General features: G+C 43.3%; 1 protein-coding gene across 1 annotated transcript in view; it reads left to right on the forward strand.

Annotated features, from left to right (window-relative positions):
- LOC145403022 (WD repeat-containing protein 13-like) overlaps positions 1 to 16,111 on the forward strand; it is a 136,493-nt gene extending 120,382 nt beyond the window's left edge. Inside the window, exons 8-11 of the mRNA XM_080274854.1 lie at positions 484 to 662; positions 14,305 to 14,423; positions 15,453 to 15,658; positions 15,944 to 16,111. Of these exons, the coding sequence (XP_080130980.1) occupies positions 484 to 662; positions 14,305 to 14,423; positions 15,453 to 15,631 (477 nt within the window). The 3' untranslated portion in view covers positions 15,632 to 15,658; positions 15,944 to 16,111. The remainder of the gene's footprint in view (positions 1 to 483; positions 663 to 14,304; positions 14,424 to 15,452; positions 15,659 to 15,943) is intronic.
- The last annotated feature ends 5,003 nt before the right edge of the window (positions 16,112 to 21,114 follow it).

Below are 21,114 nucleotides of genomic sequence, written 5' to 3' on the forward strand. Positions count from 1 at the left end.
TGTTCCTGACATTTTTCATCTTTGCACAGCTCTTTGGGGTAAGAGTGTGGTATGGTTCTAGTGAAAGGCATTTTTCTAGACAGTTTCAGAATGGTATGACATGCCACATTTGGTTCAGTAACCGAGAAGAAACAAAGTATTGGTGCTTCTCAAGCAAGAAAATTTTACATACCATATAGGGATCACACCAAATTTTGGCAAAGTTACTGTGTATCCATTCTAACTCACATCACTTGCTCAAGCACTTAACTCCAGAATATGGCACTGGTTACAAGAAAAGGATGTAGAACCATAGTATTGTCTTAGTCTATTGCTGAGCTATGAGAAATGTGCTGAAAATTATGAAAATATCTGTCAGGTTAAATTGGATGAATTCTATGATGTGTGCTTATATTCAGAAGATGTCTCATATATTTAGAAAATTCTAATTGTTTGTACTTTATTTCTGACTTTGTAATCCATGTCTATCGATACCCACTACAGGGAACTATTGTTTCGTTCCTGTTTGACTTGGGCAGTGGGTGTCTGAGGAAAGGTAAGCGGTGTGTGGTACGTGAGGGTGCTTGCGTCACCAGCCTGTCAGCACGAGCCTGGGCCAGCAGGGAAGCACCTGATCCCACACTTCTTGTCAGTGCTGGGTGTGATGCTCTCCTCCTCTACAGGTAAGTTGGTTGGTAGAGAAATTACTGGTGCTTATAGGGGCTGTGATTTGTAGATGACCATACAGTCTTATGTTGTAAAGTGAAGGTGCTGAATGCTTATATCTACTACAGTGCACTAGGTTGTGGATTGTTAGTGTGTATCTGCAATGCCCTGGTTTAGCACTTCCCTGTGGAGGTGTTAGGAAGACAAACACTTCAGTCTGAGATAATTATTGTTGCGACGCGCGATTCTGGGGTTGACAATATCGTACCCTGGCAACCTACATGTCAGAAGTGCGTCCAGTTTCATATCATATACATGAATCATTATTATACACGAATATATTATACACAGATACTGTTGTGCACAAACATATTATACACGAATCACTCGCATGTCACGTTATACACGAAATCGGAGTACTGTTGACAGGTAGATTGCCAGGGTATGATAATGACAACCTCAGAGTCGTGCACCACGACTATAGTGGACATGCTATACACTAAATTGATGATGAGTAACATAGTGCATTGTATTGGTGATTTATTTTCCGATATCATAAGAATGAAAATCAATATACAGTCGAACCTCCTTGATTGCGGTTTTTGTTATTGTGGTTTCTCTTGATCATAGTCTTATGACAAAATACTGTACCCTCAGTACTGTGGGTAAAGCTAGTAGAAAAGCTGAGGAAAACTAAAGGGAGCTGCAGAAGTAATGCACTTCTTGCTGTGAATGTGCTAAGATGGGAAAAAATATCAACACTCTGATAACTGTAGATAACATTTATTGATACATTTAGAGCTGGGCACTGCAATCTAAAATTCAACTCCTCAGTCACTATTCCACAGCCTCTGACCCTTACTTTCCACTACCACAATTCCACAATAAACTTGGAATGTGAAGTTCCGATACCTCAGTACCGCAACTGCAATCCAGTTTTACAATTTTCAATACAAAGTGCACAAATGGGGTAAATCGATTGGTAATGTAGCGAATTATTGTATTTATAATCTGTTTATGACAATTTCTCACAGTGACACTCAGTTACTATGACCTTCACTACTCACTAGTGACTCTGTTCATAACTTCACTTGGACGACTTCTCAGAGTCCTCACTGACTCAGAAGTTCACACTTGTGACACTTGACACTTCTTCACACCCACATGTCACAGTCAGTCTGAGTCCCCCAAGATTGAGAACAACTCCATCTTGAGCTGGTCCATGTTCCCTTTCATGAACACTAATTGCTTGAAGTTCTCCGAGGTCAGACTTTCCTTTTGGCTTTCATGACGTCTGACTCCTGGGAGAACAGTCTCACAATACCAATTTTATAATAATATAATCATATCCTTTTTTACAAAGATAACATTACAAGGAAAAGAAATAGCCTTTGTACCACTTGGGAAAATCAGTCTGACCAGGAGCAGAATGCAGTCCATAGAAACTAAATAGATAATTTATAGAAATGTGCTTACTCTTGCAGATAACAACTCAGTAAGACTGTTAAAAAAGGTACCTTCAGTGATCACCATTACATTAGCCCTTAAGATCATCATCTGTCAAATTGTGGAGCAACTGTGCATGATTTTTTTTTTTTTTTTTTTTTTTACTTCTAGGAAGAAGGAACCAAAGGCCATGAGCCCGCAATAATTGTTCCTTACAAGAGAAAGCCAAATTCAAGATCCGATCATTTTGAGATGCCTGGACACACTGCGTTTGAAAGACTGGAGATCACAGCTAGCAGGAAATACGGACAGAGGGAGACAGGTTCAGAGTTGACCTGTTGCATAAATGAAGGACTGGGAGTAACGGTCAACTCTTGCATTAGAGAGTTGGACAGAAAAGGGGTGAGAGTTTGCTGCTAGACTGGTGCTACGCGCCCGTTGTAGAGGTGGAGGGATGCAAGCAGACAGTTCAGAGGAGCAGTGACCATTGAAGTAGTGATAGAAGAGAGATAAAGATGCAACAGTGTGGTGAAGAGACAGAGGTTGAAGGGAGCCAGGAAGAGGAGGAGAGTTCATAAGACGAAAAGCCTTTGACTCCACCCTATTGAGAAGAGCTGTATGTGGGGAGCCTCCCCACACATGAGAGTTGTACTCTACACAGGGGCAGATAAAACCCATGTGTAGAGTCAACATCCTGCAGGGGTAAAGAAGGAACAGAGTCAGCTTAGCATACCTAATCTCTTGGAAGCAGATTTTACAAGAGATGTAATGTGATCTTTCCAAGATAAGTCCCAAGTGAATGAAACCCCAAGCTTGTTCAAGGGTGATGCAGGATTGAGCTGCATATTATTAAACATTAGTTGGTACTCCTGTGGAAGATATTGTCGGGTTGATAAGTGTAAGAACTGAGTCTTTGATGCATTAAAAACAACGATTATTTTTACCCCAGTCAGAGGTACGAGCCAAGTCAGACATTAGGTGTGCCATGGCCTCATCCCTTGTTTGTTGAAGTAGCTGCTGAGATGGATATTGTGGAAACCGAATGATAAAGGTGAAGGGTGGAGTCATCAGCATACGAGTGGATAGGGTTAGATGTACAGCGTAGAAAGTCATTGATGAATAAAAGGAAGAGAGTTGGTGATAGGAGAGAGCCCTGAGGAACACCACTGGTGATAGATCTAGGAGACGAAAGATGGCCGTCTACAACAGCGGCTATAGAACGACCAGAAAGGACGCTATAGATGAAGGCACAGATAGAAGGATGGAAACCGTAAGAGAGCAGTTTGGAAATTAAAGATTTATACCAGACTCGATTCAAAGCCTTTGAGATGTCAAGTGCAATGGCAAATCTTTCGCCAAAGTCCTGAAAGGAGGATGACCAGGAGTCTGAAAGGCAGGTGAGAAGATCGCCAGTGGAGCGTCCCTGACTGAACCCATACTGATGATCAGAAAGAAGGCAGTGATATGAAAGAAGTTTTAAAATTTTTCTGTTAAGAATTGACTCGAAAACTTTTGAGACACGGGATGTTAAAGCAGTTGGACGATAGTTAGAGGATTGGGAATGGTCACTCTTCTTTGGGACTGCCTGAATGAGAGCGAACTTCCAGGAAGAAGGAAAGGTACAAGTTGACAGACTAAGGTGAAAGAGTTTACCTAGGCAGGGTGTAAGCACAGAAACACAGTTCTTGAGGACAACAGGAGGGACTCCATGAGGCCCATATGCCTTGTTAGTATTGAGGCCTGTGATGGAAGAGAATACATCAGCTGAAGAAATTTTAATGTTAGCCATGAGGAAGTCAGAGGGGGGAAGTGATTGAGGAACAGCACTGGAATCGTCTAAGGTGGAATGGGAGGAGAAAGTCTGAGCGAACAGATCTGCTTTGTCAGTAGAAGAAACAGCTACAGAACCATGAGAGTAGAGAAGAGGAGGGAAGGATGATGAGGTAAAGTTGTTAGAAAGGTTTTTTTGCAAGGTGCCAGAAGGAGCGGGAAGAATTTGAGTTGGAGAGTTGAGAGCATTTAGTACGAATGAAATTGTTTTTGGCAGCGAAGAACAGACTTAGCACGATTCCGGGCAGAAACGTATAAAAGATGTGATTCAGGGATGGGTTGGCTCCGGTACCTTTTATAGGCCCTCTCCTTGTTGCGGACAGCATCAGAACAAGCGTGGTTAAACCAAGGCTTTCTTGCATTAGTCAGAGGATATGAGAAAGGAATGTATGCTTCAATGCCCGAGAGAATAACCTCCGTAATGCGCAAGGCACACCCAGATGGCTCCCGGCCATGGAAGCAGTAATCATTCCACGGAAAATCAAAGAAGTACTGCCTGAGGGCCTCCCAATCTGCAGCTCCAAAGTGTCACAAACGACGTTTCTTTGGAGGGTCCACAGGCCGTACCAGAGTGATAGGACAGGTTAATGTAATAAGGTTGTGATAGGAGGAGCCCAACAGAGAGAAAAGATTAACGGTGTAAACAGAAGAATTAGTTGTAAGGAAGGAGGAGGCCGTAGCATGGGCCGAACAGGGTAGTACTCCCGAGGGGAATGGGAATGCTGGTGATAGGGAGAGCTGGCGCTCCTGTTTCACTAGCTATCTAACCATCCCCCTTTGCTGACCTTTTCAGTGTGACAGTAACATGGAGAGTAGACCAGCATACTCTCCCAAACATTTCCTCTAACTATCTATGCACTACACCACATGCACTTTACATTTCACACAACGTATCCCACTACGTTACAGGGGTTGGCGCCAGCAAGGGCATGCGGCCAGAAAACTTTGCCCCAGCTACCTAGTGACGGACTTCTGGGGGGAGGCGTGACGGGGGTTCCGCCGGCATTGATCGTGAGTCCAGGGCGAGATGGGGCTCGGGCCTGTGCTAGAGGGTACAGGGCATTGCAGTTCTCAGGCTGCCGCTTCCGCCCAATAGAGAGGGGCCCGAACCTGGGAGTAGCGCCCCAGGAGGCTGCCCCATCGGTGGGTGTATAATGGCGGGATAGTTTCAGTGCCAAGGTGCGCTTGGAGGGTGTCCCTGCAGCTGTCCTGGCAGGGTGCCCCGAGGCCACTACCACAGCCACTGGTAAGCTGGTGGGCTAGGGGTCCCAGATCCATTGCCTGGACCTGGGACTGTGCAGTGAGTGGGGCCTGTGCTATGTCTGTCCCCCTTTTATTAATACTAAAGATGACAAAACAAACTAAGTTTCAAAGCAAGCCTGAGGACAGTAAATCACCCATGGGGATGAGGGTGGGTTCATGGAATGTGGGAAGTTTGAGGGGAAGAGCGGTGGAAGTCGTTGAGACATTCAGTAGGAGGTGGGTGGATGTGGCGTGTTTGCAGGAAGTTCGGTACAGGGGTGGATCAGCCAGAAAGATTGTTGGGAAGGACTGTTGCTATAAGTTGTTTTGGTAGGGGGGGACAGACGGATATGGAGGTGTTGGTGTGATGGTTGCGGAGAAATGGGTGGAATATGTTATGAATGTTTTGAGAGTAAGTGATAGGATATTGGTAGTGAAAATTCTGTTGGGTAGAAAGATAGCTGCGATTATATCGGCATATGCTCCACAGGCAGGATTGGATGAAGCAGAGCAAGATAGATTTTGGGATGATTTAATACGTGTAGTGGGTGGTATGCGGGATGATGAGATAGTAATTTTGGGAGGGGACTTAAATGGTCATGTAGGTGAAGCTGCACAAGGTTATGAAGGAGTGCATGGGGGATGTGCGTATGGTCTAAGGAATGCAGAAGGGGAAAGGATACTCGAGTTTGGGGAGGCAACGGACATGATTGTGTGCAACACATATTTTAGGAAAAGAGACAGTAGGTTAATTACGTATGAGTCTGGGGGAAATAGCAGTTAGATAAATTATTTTCTGGTTAGGAGGGCCGATAGGAGATTAGTGAGGGATGTTAAAGTTATAGGAAATGAGGAGTGTGTGCAGCAGCACAAACTATTGATTTGTGATATGGTGCTTAAAGAACAAGTGATGAAAAAGAGGACTTATGTACCTAGGAGGAAAATATGGAAGCTGAAAAACCAAGTAGTAAGGGATGCCTTCTGTAGCGAGTTGAGGAGAGTGGTGGCTGAACTGGGAGCTGTAGACAGAGGCGTTAATGAACAGTACAAAGCCCTCAAGAACAAAAGATCATTCATATTGGTTATGAGTTTTCTAAGTACAGTACCCTCGTGTCTAACACGGTAATTTTGTCATGCATGGGTCCCGTGTTGGACCACAAACGTGTTGGAGAAACAACAGAGCTTATGGGGAAAAATGAATTATGTCAGCAACCCTAGGAAAAGTCACCCTATATACCTACCATATACCTATACATATATTAGTACTGCTGTAATTATAATGAATGGTACTGTACTATGAATGATAACTAACCTTTTAGGATAGTGTTGGTGGGCTTATTTGGAATGGAAGGTGGTATCCGAGGCTGTAGGTAGTCCTACTGGGTCCCCGGAGGATGGCTTCTGGCGTCACTAGCGGGTAATGGCTGCTGCTCCTCCTCAACCTCCCTCAGAAATCCTTCGAAATTCCTCTCCCCTTTCTTATGGGGAAAAATGAATTATGTCAGCAACCCTAGGAAAAGTCACCCTATATACCTACCATATACCTATACATATATTAGTACTGCTGTAATTATAATGAATGGTACTGTACTATGAATGATAACTAACCTTTTAGGATAGTGTTGGTGGGCTTATTTGGAATGGAAGGTGATATCCGAGGCTGTAGGTAGTCCTACTGGGTCCCCGGAGGATGGCTTCTGGCGTCACTAGCGGGTAATGGCTGCTGCTCCTCCTCAACCTCCCTCAGAAATCCTTCGAAATTCCTCTCCCCTTTCTTCTGCCTCTCGATGAATTCTAGCTTGGTTGCCTGAGGGAGGTGCCGCCACTTCTTGGGGTTCTCAGAAGGGTTCCTAGGAATCATGAGCTGAGTAAAATGCAGTAGCAAGGGCAGAAAATGCAGCAAGAAATAAGCACCATCCAATGCGAATTATGCGACTGAGTGATGCTGTGGCGGGAGAAATTTAAACAAAACATCACGTGAGAGCAGAAGCGTTTTTCATTAGGCGACATCACAATCACGTCACGATAGCGGGTGAGGAAGGCTACTTGATCGGAAGTTTTGATTGGCTCTCAGCATCATGGGAACGTCCAGTATGACCGTGTTGGACCAGAGGTGATCGTGCTAGAGGCGAACTCTGCGGATTTCTCCCACTTCTCTGAGCTTTGTCCATGTTATGCTTACACACCCGTTTTACAGTACTTAAATCGTACTAATTTTTTGCTCTCCGTGCTGGACGCGAATCGTGCTGGACAAACGCGTGTTGGACGCGAGGGTACTGTAGTATTTTCTTATTCTCAATGATATAATCCATTACTATATCTCACAGTTCGACAAGGGAGTAAAAATAATCCACAAATATTACATGCATGGTAACTGGGAAAGAGCTGCCGTAGGACCGAATTAGGTAGCAGACGACACGCTGAAAGTTCCCCATTTTTGTGCCACCTTATTCATTATATTCGATGGAGCCCTATATATCTATAGGGGGTTCCATGGTCCATGCCGTCTAAGATGGTACCTTGTATATCTACAAGACCTTCCGCTATCCACCACCCGGGGACTCACCATGTAACAGCAGGTCGGAATCCCACCACTGTAATCGTTTCGGCTATGGAATTCCTCAACTAGTCACTAATATATATCAGCTTGGAACCCCACAGCTGATCACCAATTTATATATATCAGCTGAGTCGTGACCTCACAGTTCCAAGCAAGGTTATAATGTTGCTCCCGATTAAGTCACTTTCGGCTGACACACTCCACCAAAACGTCTTCTCACACACTGGAGATGGTGGGAATCGGTGTAGAATCCTGTTGAAGGAATGTAGAGGTAGCGTGTGCAGGTGAACTGAAACTGAGCAGATTAAATCTCTCTTTATTGGCCACAGAAAGATACAACTGCTACACTGAGAGAGCTCAGAGTTTTACGTCCCTCTCATTTGAGTGATAAATGCGTTCTGCCCTAGCCGGCTGCCATCCCCTCTGGGTGTGGCGCCGAGTCAGCTAAATCAGAGGTGCTAAACCTCCACAGACAACTGGAATTTATACATGAATAGAAGACTCATAATTATACCGTGTACATTATACTATCTATCTATCTATCTATCTATTGCCAGACGTCTCAATCCCGTTTGGGGTGGCCACAAACAAATCGCCTCCACATCGTCCTGTCCCCCGCCATTTTACTGCCCTGCTCCCAACTCACACCCCCCTCTCTCATACACCTCTCCACCCCATCCCTCCATCTCATCCTCGGCCTCCCCCTCCCTCTTCCCCCCTCCACCTCACTCACATACACTCTCTTCGTCAGTCTTTAACCCTCCATCCTCTCCACACCTCAATAAAATAGTATTGATTACGTGTCAAGTGGGGTTGGTGGAGGATTAGTGCCCCTCCCTGTAAAACAATTAACTCTAAGCCCTTGACCACTCCGTTTGGGATACATGGCGTCTGGCAATGGATGGATGGATGGATGGATTACATTAAGGTATACCAACAAGGTAAATATTTCCCCCAAGACTAAAACATACAGTATATACAATTCATATTTCTCTATCGCCCTCCCTTTACTCTAGGTTTTTGATTAAAAGAAGATGTCTGATTGCGCATCTTATCCCAAGCCACACTTTACAGTGAAATGGCGTTTGTTTGTTTATCATTCATACTATGTTGCACATTGTTAATTATGAATGAACAACTTCATATGCAATATGCAACAATAGTGTGAAACTACAACTAAGCTTGGGGGAACAATATTGGCACCAGAACAACCAGGTAGCAGTGGAATCCTGTCCCCGGATATATTTATATATATGTATATATCATCATCATCATCATCCGGACCTCCTTTCCCACCCAAGGGCAGGGTGAGAAGTAGCAATGTCCAGATAGCCCAAAATTGCCCAATCCAATGGGCCACGCTTCCATTCACTCATCATTCAAGCCCCCGGAATCCTGGCTCTATCGAATATGCCAAAAACATTCACCACGTTCTGTAGCTTCACATGTCGTATCCGACAGAGTCAATCCAGACGCTGCCACGTTAAAAGGGGTGCCAAAAATCCCTGATCATGCACATCTCCTCACAAAATTTATCCAGCCAGCTCGATCTCCTGTCAGTTCCCTAGCCTCACCGACTTCCAAACCTCTCTTCCTCACACATCCATCCACCATATCTTTCCACCTTCTCCTTGGCCTACCTCGCCTCCTCCCTCCTTCGAATTCGCTCAGATATACCTTCTTCACCACCCTATTGTTATTCATTCTCTCCACCTGACCATACCATCTCAGTACACTCTCTTCAATTCTGGTGTCCACCGACTTCCTTACTCCGCATCTTTCTCGAATCACATTATTTCGTATCCTATCCACCCTCTGTACTCCACGTACATTCCTCAGCAGTCCCATCTCCACTGCTCTTACTCTTGACTTTTCATTTTCATGCCACACCATAGTCTCACATCCATATGTTAAATCTGGCACTAACACTCCTTCATGTAAACCTCGTGCAGCTGCAACACTCAAGCCTCTGTTTCTTATCAAGGCCTTCATTGCACCAGCTACTTTTCTTCCTTGTGTCACTCTACTTTCAACTTCTTTGCACATTTTCCTCTATCACGGTACCCAGGTATTTGAACTCTCTCACCAATTCCAGTCTCTCTCCATTAATTGTTACATTGCACTGGGAGTCACCTTCTCTCTCAGTAACCATCACTTTACTCTTTTCTACATTTACTCTCAAGGAACGACGCTTACAGACATCGGCAAAATTCTGCACTAGCCTACCAAGTTCTTGTCCGGTACTTGCAAGCAGAACTGCATCATCAGCATACAACAAATTTGAGATATTCCATCCATCACCATTCATTACCAATGGCATCCCTCTCTCCATTACTCGTGTTTTCACTTCTCTCATCACCCCATCCATATATATACAGTATATATATCTATCTATCTATTGCCAGACGCCATAATCCCGTATGGGGTGGCCATTTAGCTCTGAGTTATTTGTTTTACAGGGAGGGGCACTAACCCTCCACCAACCCACTTGACACGTAGGGAGCACGTATGGTTTGGTTATATGGTTACCACCCAGCATTGTAAATGGTTTCTTGGCTTACAGGAAACCATTTGGCTTGTCACTCAATGTAAAGCCACCTGTAACAGAAAGAAAGGCAATAAGTAGTGACAGGAAAGATAGGAGAAATAGGTAGAGAGGAGGGCAGGCACAGAAAAAGAATGATAAAGGCTAAGGAAGAAGTAGGCAGCACTACATCAAGTGAGTGGATGATGGTCGCCACCACCTACCACTAATGGCCAAGTATGCCACTGGAAATTGGTTATATTGGCAAAAATGGTATACCATCATCTTTGCTGGTGTTTATACTTGTATAAGCTAATAAAAATACATAAAACGGATAAGTAAAGGTACAGAAATGCAGTGAGAATAAAGTGTTCAGGAGTAATATTTATCTTCATACAACTTCCCACCATCCAAGTGCAAAATTTTGCCAGCATTATCCAAGAGTTAAGCACATGTCTAGATGCAGAATTTCATGAGCTTTCTCGTGGATTTTGCAGAATTTCAATATGACAAATAGAAGTCAAATAAATCGTGAAAAGCTTTGAAAAATCAGGAGTCAGTGTTATCATCACAGGGGAGGGTAGGGACTGAGGGCATGAGGGGGGAGCTGAGAAGGTATGGAGGAAGGACGGGAGGGTGCAGAAGTGGGGCTGTGGGCAGGACTCTACGCATTCTGTCAACAGGTGGACAGGCGCTTTTACTGTACATTTACTCATGGCCTGCGGTCCGTTAGACTCCGAGTGGCCATGTGGAAACACAATTCACCTTGACCAGGGGACTTTGGACACTCGGTAGAGAGGTGGATGGTTGCTGTCGCCGAACATGTGCTCGTGGCTTGTGGTCTGTTTTCGATGGTGGTGGTGATTGAAAAAGACTTAGCCCAGTGGCCACACGATATTGGACATTCGGTAGGGATGCCTACAAACGTTTTGAAACCGCTGGTGGGTTACAATTGAGGCCGTTAGAGGGAAAACCAGGTAAGCGCCAAAAAAAGAAAACAGAAAAAAACGCTATTAAAGTTTGTGTACTTTAAATATGACATAACTTTTCAACCATTGAAGATATTCTGCTCTTGTTTTTTTTTTCCATGTAGCCTAATTCATCTACTTTTCCGTAATGATACTCAGACGCTGATAATTAGTGGTATTTTAAATGAAAAAATTCAATAACATGTTCTTTCTCCTCTTGTTAGACAACAATTGACGACAAAGTAGCAGTACTTTTACCCATAATGTGTTATTGTGGGTCAGCTATAAGATATTGAGACTGAAAATATGTCAGTAGGTAAGGACATGTGCCTTTATGGTGGTGTCATAAAAAAAAAACTTGGTGGTATGCGTCGAGCCACGCAATTGGTGCGTCTTGCAGCCACCTCCTGCTGTGTGGCACTCGCCTGGTTTTCCCTCTCACTGTTAGCCTCACATACATGCGGCTTACAATAAGTGCGTGTTTTGACATGAATACTATGGTAAAATCGCCTTAACTCAAGTAGGAAAACCGGACATGATGTTGGTTTCCAAGGATGCAGTACTTGGGAGAAGAAAATACTAAGCCAAAATGGATCTAATGGTAATGTCATGGAGTGGTTGGCTATCAATAGCAGTACGGTCATTCACAGCCCTTTAAAAATCATAATTTTCAACCATTTTAGGGACATCTTTTTCACTTAAACCCTTGTTGTAGTGATAGATGAGGATTTGGGGAATAAAGTGGTATATGTAACTCCGTTTCTGGCTGGGGTGGCGCTTACCAGGTTTTCCCTCCAAGCGCCTCAGTTTGTATTTCTCGGGTACTGGAGGTTCGTTGGGATTGATCAGATGAGCGTGCGGCTTTGACCATTCAGTACAGGGGCGAACAAACATTTTAGCTCTGGTTGTGGGTTATGGACTACAGTGGACTCGCAAATTGTGCGAGTGGATGGGCGGTCCACGACCTCGCGCACTGTGATTTCGTGTACTGAGAGTACATTATCTTATGGGAAAAATAACATATGAAATGGCAGTGGAACCAGTCTTTGAAGATCTGGACAGTGAACCATGCCTTCAAAGAATGGTACCAAACGACAGGAAGGACATCCATCACTCCACGAAGACACCGAGGCTGCTTTGCACAGCCAACAATAACGGGCTTAAGCCGGTGCATGCCGTTAGCACTGGCACAACACAAAGCAGATATCCGTTGCTTGGAGAGCTTGCGGCCAGGTACACACTTCTCTGTCTCCTCGGCTAGAGTGTTCGTTGGCAAAGAGCGATAGAATAAACCAGTTCTGTCAGCGTTGTAGACTTGACCGAGAGTGAGGCCCTCCCTGTCAATCAAACGCTTCACCTTGTGCCGAAACTCCTCTACTCCATCCTCGTTGGCGTCCAAAGCTTCACCATGGGCCTTACAGTTGTTAAGGCCATGTCGTAACTTGAACGCGAAGAGCCAACCCTTGGATGCCTTGAAGTCTAGGGCATCGTGAAGCGTTGCAAACTTCTCCGTAGCAGCCTTCAGCTCCGTGCCACGCACCAGCTCACCAGCAGCACGTTGCTGTTGATACCAAATCAACGTGGAGCAGTTGACTTCTGCATACCGGGGAGTAAACATCATCTTCCTCCCCACATTGCGTTTGCTTTTCAACGAGAAGTTAGCCTTGCACTGCATGAGTTTGTCATGGGATCTCTTGATGTCAAACAAAGTAGATCGGGCCAGGCTGAATTCAAGAAGGATACATGAGGTTGACCATCCCACATCCAACTTGTCCAATATCTCCCTCTTCTTCTCCAGAGTCAAAGCCACTCTCTTCCTCTTCTCAGGTGGCGGGGCCATCATCACACACACTAAGAAGAGGCACGAGAGCAGCAGCAGAGCCTGCAGCAGGTAAGGCACCACTACACAAGCGAGCACATGGACGGCCATGATCACGAGCATGCTCTCATAACAAGAGACGGGCGGTAGGTGGGGAGGATGCAGGGGTGCTCTAGCGGATGGCAGCAGAACTACGCACCAAAACACAGCTGGTCCGTGCTGTGCGCACCGAGTTCAAGTTACGGGCGGAATAAAGTCGGATTTTTTTTTTTTTTTTTTTTTTTTTTTTTTTTTTTTTTTTTGAATATTGGATCCCGGGACCAAAATATCCGGTAAGTGGGGATGTCCGGAAAGTGGCCGTCCGGATAGTACGGGGATTACTGTATATACATATATTTATCATCATCGTCAGCCATTGCAAGTCCACTGCTGAACAGAGGCCTCCCCCAACCATCTCCATGAATTCCTTAACTGAGCTAATCTCTACCAGGCTTTGCCTGAAAACTTCTCTATCTCATCTCTTCACTTCCTGTCTGGCCTTTTTCTGCTACACTTGCAGTCTCTTGGAGTCCAGTCAGTGAGCCGCTTGCCCCATCAGTTATTACTTATGCTTGCTACATGACCAGCCCACCTCCATTTCTGTTCTTTTATAACTTCTATAATGTCTTTGACTTTAGTGTGCTATCTCACCCATGTTGATCTCATCGTGTCTCTCAAAAGATATTCCCAACATTGACCTTCCCATTGCTCATTGAGAACAGAATAGTTTGTTTTCCACTACTTTTGTCAGTTTCCAGGTGTCACAACTGTATGTCATTCCCGAGTTAGGTCTGATTTTGTGCTGGTTAGGTCTTGGGTAGGTATGTTTAAGTCTGGTTTGCTTGAGTCATGCACACCTTTACCATTATGCATGAGAAAGAAGCACATATGCAAGGGGAAAAAAAAATGATAGGGAGAGGGAAATTTAATTAACACTTATGAAAAACCCCTTTTGATATAAGTCTTCGTTCTGTATAATTGATTTGTAAATGATGTGAGTGATCATATTGGATTTACACAAATATGTGTATCCATTTTTCCAAATAATTTGACCACGTATTTCCATTTGATGCTGTACCTTGTGTACTGTGTTACTTTATTATCATAGTTTCCATGCCTTTGTGGTAACCAGATATTGTATATAACCTACCATACTGAGTAATAAACTTTAATAACACAATAATTGATCCTTTACTGATCATTAAAACTATGCATATTCCTTGTTGCCCAGGGTGGTTGACAAGGAGGGTGGACTTCGGCTGAGACGGAAATTCACCCTTGACCACCGCTCTCACCCTGTCCGCTCTACTTTCTGCCCTCTCATGTCATTCCGTCAGGGTGCTTGTGTTGGTATGTCATGTATTTTGTTGTATCCATTATTTGTCTGCTCTGAGTATTGGCTAATGCCCTGTATTGTATTTTATCCAGGATGGTTGTGCCAGAAAGACTTCTGCATAATACAGTCCCATCTCAGCTAACTATAGTTCTATCTATCCCAACTCATTTGTAGCACTTTGTTCCTTCTCAGCTCGCTTTCCCACACATATTGAACCCTTTTTCATCCCACTCTCTTCCCTAGTCACTGTCTCCATTGAAAGATGGTCAGTGTGGGAATAGATAGTCTGCAGTCTGCGTAGAATTGAACAGATAAGCATCCGTTCATTTTATTTGAAATCATTATATGAGTTCGAGATATGTCAGATTCTGATCATGCATATTCAGTGTAATGTAGTGGTGAAATCATTATTTCTGCTAAAAAACAAATGTAGATTTTGTAGGGTTTTATCTGGAATATTATACTCTCACCCACTGAGACACAGATTGTATGGTTCCCATTCAGGCATCTAGTGTAGTTTAGATGTCCTGTTTAATCACCCATATTCAGACAAGAATTCATCATCTGCTACATGAGAATTTCATGTTGGCAACCAATCATTGAGTATGTATTATATGTATTGTAGTTGTGAGCCAGTATTTTTGCTCATTCCCTACCCCCTACCCCTCTCTGGAGGGAAGTCGTAGCCAGGGTTTCAGACTGAATCAAGACTTGTTGTTCAAAACTTCTAGACTGCACAAGGAGTAACAATGTCATTGCAAAGTGTTCCATGTGTAACTAGTCCAGCAAAGCTTCAGACGACCACCTCAACACAAGGCAAGAGGTCTTCGTCCACTGTGAAATACTTGCCACAAATTGCTTTCAGTTAGGGATAGGGATAGAGGATGAGCAGAAGCCATGGTTCATGATAGTATTGTATCAGCCATTTTGTGATCATATTTGGCAACCCCATTATTACATGCCAGTAATTCTTTTTAAGGCTAAAGTATCTTGTAATACGATTCCAGCATTTCGCTACCTCCTTACCTACTTTCCATCTACAGTGAGTGGCTGTGAGGACTGTAGTGTGTGGTTCTTGGATGTGGAACGTGACACACGGCCTCTCATCAACCGCCTCCAAGGTCATGCTGCCCCTGTTCTTGGTGTCACATTCAACTATGACGAGTCCCTCTTGGCAACCTCTGATGCCCTGGGACTTGTTATTGTGTGGAAGCGACAGTGATTCAGGTTGTCATCATTTTAAAGTCAAGTGTGTTGATGCATTTTTGTTTAGGTATATGCATTGAGTAAAGTTTGCTGCATAGGCTATCCCTCGTGTCACACTTGGATGCTTTTGAATGTGATACTATTTAGCTGACAGTATGGAATGACCCAAAGGGTGACACTTTCATTATTCAAGGAGGCTCCTGAGCACCTCTCATTTGACTTTTTTTTTTTCTCCATATGGCATATTAACACTGTATTCCTGTATATGTTATTTGTGCAGCCTGTGTCCATCCATCTAGCCATCATCTAATCCTTTTCTTTCCATCAGGAGCATGGGGGTCCAGGACAAAGCTGCTCAGTCCCAGCATTTAAGGTGAGATGACCAGTCATGCACATCCCTGAATGGCATTAGGTAAACAGTAAATCCTGACTGCCTCCACATTTAACCCTTTGATGCCACATGATCAGTACAGCTACCACCAAGGTTTACCCTTTATATGAGCTTTTTGAAATTATTTAAGTTCTTTAAAGTTCCCGCTATCGATTTTCGTTTATAGTCTCAGTACAAAAAGAGATAACAAAATGTATTTAGGATAACTAAAACTTATAATAAATGACTTCATAATCCTGAGTATCAGTGGTTAGTTGGAGTGTCCCAACTTCTTCAGGCCTCACAAGTGGAATGAATGCACATTAAATCCTTTAATGAGGGTCTGTTGGAGAGCAAGTCTGATGCCAGCGGTCATGGTCATTCCAGCTCCTTTAATTTTGTTAGAAGATTGTACTTAGATAAAATAGCTATGTTTCATTGGATCTGTATCCAGTTACTTGGATAACTGTGGTAATTTTAGAGCTAATGTGCACAGAATTCCTAACCAAGAAGGAAGAGTACTTTTATTTATTTAAAAGCAGTCAGCAGATCTCGATATTTAATCAGTGTTGATATTAAGAAGACATAATTAGCATTCATCAGGATATTTGGGTGTAGAATTCAAAATACAGTAAAAGCTCGATTAACCAGCATCTGATGCATCGGCACATCCGTATAACCGGAACGCAAATTCAATCCGGCATGGGGTCGAAAATATTCCGGATACCGATCGTCCCCCTATAATTCTTCATTATGTTCTGTACAGTACAGGATAAAGAAGTGTACGCAGCTAAGTTTTCAAAATTATTTTGGCCTGTCACATATGCTAAATTTTTCTTTAAATAATTTTTGGTAATATTTGTTGGTTTGTGTTCAGTCCCCTCCCCCATACCCCTACCCTCCCAGCCCCCCACTCATCATTATTAACTGGCAGTTACATCTCAAGCTAACCTCATACTTTGCACTCATAGTCACATTACTAATCCATCCATCCCATCATCTAATCCTACGTTGCCCCATGAGGAGCGTAGGAGCCCGGGGCTAGGAAAGTTGGTCCTGGCATTTAAGATGAGAGTGACCAGCCTCACTCATCCCTGAGTGGGACAAATATAAAACACTATAACACTAGAATATGTAAAAAGTATATAATATGACTATGAACATGCCACAGCAAGAAATTAATGCATTATAACATTGACAATAAAAGAAAAATGTTAACAACAGCCATCCCAGGCCTCAAGCTTTGGGTGTTTGCATGCATCCGTGTCTGTGCCTGCGTGTTTGGGTGTGTTTATGTCTGTGTTTTTCATTGTGTGTGTGTGTGTGTGTGTGTGTGTGTGTGTGTGTGTGTGTGTGTGTGTGTGTGTGTGTGTGTGTGTGTGCAAAGCAGTGCACCCAACACAGGAGGCCTGAGGTGGCCGTTGTTAACATTTTTGTGTTACTGTCAACGTCATAATGCATTAATTTCTTGCTGCAACATGTTGATGGTTATATTTTTTTAACATATCCTAATGTTTTTTGTTTGTATTAGTAGTGGGACCAAGAGTGTTAAATATGAAATCAGCTTGAGATGTAACTGCTAGTTAAGAATGCCGGGTGGGGTGGGGGGTTGGGTAGGGCTATGGGGCATGGTCGGGAGCTGGGGTAGTGGCGGGTGGAGCTCGTTTTGTCCCCCCCTCCCTTCTTCCCTGGATATTCTGAGGTAGGAAGGGGGCACCCTTGGGCAGATATTAGTGCGCTTGAGTGTACCTGTACTCTATCTGTCTGTCTATCTATTGCCAGATGCCATAATCCCATAAGGGGTAGCCATTTGACTTTGAGTTATTTGTTTTGTGGGGAGGGGCACTAACCCTCCACCAACCCACTTGTTGACACGTAGGGAGCATGTATGGTTTCATTATATGGGTACCACCCAGCGTTGTAAATGGTTTCTTGGCTTACAGAAAACCATTTGGCTTGGCACTCAATGTAAAGCCATCTGTAAAGGAAAGAAAAGCAATAAGAAGTGACAGGAAAGATGGGAGAAATAGGAAGAGAGGAGGGCAGGCACAGAAAAAGAATGCTGAAGACTAAGGAAGAAGTTGGCAGCAGTACATCATGTGAATGGATGATGGTCACCACCACCTACCACTCACTAATACTGAATAATGTACTTTATGAAATAAACTCCCAAGTTTGGTACTATTTCATTTGTTTGACCTCCCAGAAAATTTCTAAGAGCAACATTTGATTATCCAGAAAATTCCATATCCGGAATTGAAGAATCCCCATGCATTCCTGTTAATTGAGCTTTTACTGTACAACACTAAGCAAGAGATTCTGGAAAGTCTCCTAAGTTGATCTGAATACAGGCCAAGCACTGGGTGTATGCAAAATGGTTGACTGGTGCCATATAGAACTATTTGTGTTTTTGAAAACATTTGCATGAATATCTCAAGAATGGAGTCATGCTAGTGTTCAGAAATGCCAAATTGTTTTTATGAATTTGCAGTGTACAGTATTTGGAATTTCAGTTATTTTTTAAAATTAGTTAGTGTTTCCAGTTTTGCCATTTCTTTCAAAAGGTTGCTGATTGTACAGTACAGTAATATGAATTAATGATAATTTATAAAAAGTTGCTTATTAGGCAAATGAAAAGTATTACTGCATTGTATGACATTGTGCATGTGTTAACTGTACTTTTCTTAATGTTAGTCATAATATTTATTATTTTAGTAGTTAACACAGATAAGTTTTTGCATTTACCAACCATTGATAAATGTGAATTTACAAAAATTTTTATCAATTGCCAGATGCCTTAATTCTGTAAGGGTTGGCCACAAACAAATCGCATCCATGTCTCCCTGTCCTCCGCCATTTCACTGCCCCTCTCCCAGCTCACACCCCCTTCTCTCATATATCCCTGCACTCCATCCCTCCACCTCGTCATTGGTCTCTCCCTCCCTCTTCCCTCCTCCACCTCACTCACATACACTATCCTCAACAGTCTCTCGCTCTCCATCCTCTCCACATGGCCAAACCACCTCAGTGTGTTTCTCCTAACATCCCCTATCACATCCACATCCACACCATAATGCTCCTTCACTTCCTTATTTGTCAGTCTGTCTCTTCATGTGACTCCACATACTCCTCTGAGATAACTCATTTCCACTGCTCACACTCTTGTCTTGTGTCCCTCCAACAAGATCCAAGCTTCACTTCCATACATTAGAGTTGGTATCACAATACTGTCATGCAGTAACTTTTCACATCCATGCTCTTTTCCCTGTTTCTTATCACTGCTTTCAAGGAACCAGCAACCTTTCTTCCCTGTTGTACCCTTTCCAGCACTTCACCCTCTAAACTTCCATCCTTACTCATCACACTACCCAAGTACTTAAATGCACTCCCATTTTCCATTTCCTCCTCATCCAGCCTCACTGTACATTCAGTGACTTCATTTCTCTTGAAAACCATAACTTTAACATTCACCTTTAGATTCCATTTCTTACACACACTCCCAAACTCATCCACCAAGCCATGCAGCTCCCCTTCGTCTTCACTTAACAGCACAGTATCATCTGCAAACAACAGTACAGGATGGGGTTGTAAAAGAGATACAAGGTAGGGCAGTGGATGTTGGAGCAGCCCTAATGAGGGAGGGCAGTGTTAGGAAACTCCCTGTACTGTTGTTTGCTACTGATGTACCATATGTAATTATTAGTCAGCATGTTACACTGAGCACTGGTTACCAGTATATTGTAACCAGTGAGGTTAGAGATACCACCAGCAAAGTCAGCTGTGCATTATTATAATACATCCATCCATCCGTCCATCATCCAATCCTATGTCACCCCATGAGTGTAGGAAGCCAGGGCTAGGCAAGTTGGTCCAGACATTTAAGATGAGTGTGACCAGTCTTATTCATCCCTGAGTGACATTATGTGAGCAATAAACCCCAACCATCCCTTGGATATAAACCTACACAGACTGAATCCGATTGGAGCACCTTAATTACCCACTAAACCACCAGGCGCCATAATTTGGTTATATGATTACCACCCAGCGTAGTAAATGGTTTCCTGGTGTACAGGAAACCATTTGGCTTGCCACTTAGTTGTAGAGCATTTCATAGGCAGAAGGAAGAGGAAAGAATGAAGGAAAGAAAGACAAAAGGGGGAGTGTAAAGTCACTCGCGGGCAGGGAAAATATGAAAGAATGAAGGAAAGAAAGACAGAATGAGGAAGGATGGAAGAGATGAAAGGGGAGACACCCCAAGCAGCACTACATCGAGTGAAGAACTGGCGCTTTTGAGAAACAAAAAACCAGATTATTATTATTATTATTATCATTATTATTATTGCTAGAGGGGAACAAGTCAAGAGTGAGAGCAGTGGAAATGAGTTATTTGGCAGGAGCATGTGGAGTGACATGGAGGGACAGATCAACGAATGAGGAAGTGAAAGATGGTTGTGGGGTGGATGTGGATGTGATTGAGAGAACTAGGAGAAATACACTAGGTGGTTTGGACATGTGTAGAGAAAGGAAAATGAAAGACTGACTAAGAGAGTGTATGTAGGTGAAGTGGAGGGAGGGAGGGGGAGACCGAGGATGAGGTGGAGGGATGGAGTTGAGAGATATATGAGGGAGAGGGAAGTGAGTCAGGGGGAGGGCAGTCAAATGGTGGGTGACAAAGTGGCTTGGAGGCGTTTTGTCTGCGGACACCCTTTGCGGGATTAGGGCGTCGGGCTAAACATAGATAGATTATTATTATTATTATTATTATTATTATTATTATTATTAAGAGTAATAATAATAATCTGGTCTTTTGTTTCTTTAAAGTGCCAGTTCTTCCTTTGGGACTTCACTAGCCCTCAACACACATATATCGTACATTATTTTTACAACTACAAGAATTGTGACATCTCTCATATATAATACAAGCTACATCAGTATATTAATATATATATATATATATATATATATATATATATATATATATATATATACAGTATATATAAATATATCCATCCATCCATCATCCAATCCTACATTGCCCCATGAGGAGCGTAGGAGCCAAGGGGCTAGGCAGTTGGTCCCGACATTTAAGTTGAAAGTAACAAGCCTCACTCATCCTTGAGTGGCATTAT

Source organism: Coenobita brevimanus, chromosome 60 (assembly GCF_032717465.1).
Source record: "Coenobita brevimanus isolate Jiangsu-jjx chromosome 60, ASM3271746v2, whole genome shotgun sequence".
Taxonomy (NCBI): domain Eukaryota; kingdom Metazoa; phylum Arthropoda; class Malacostraca; order Decapoda; family Coenobitidae; genus Coenobita; species Coenobita brevimanus.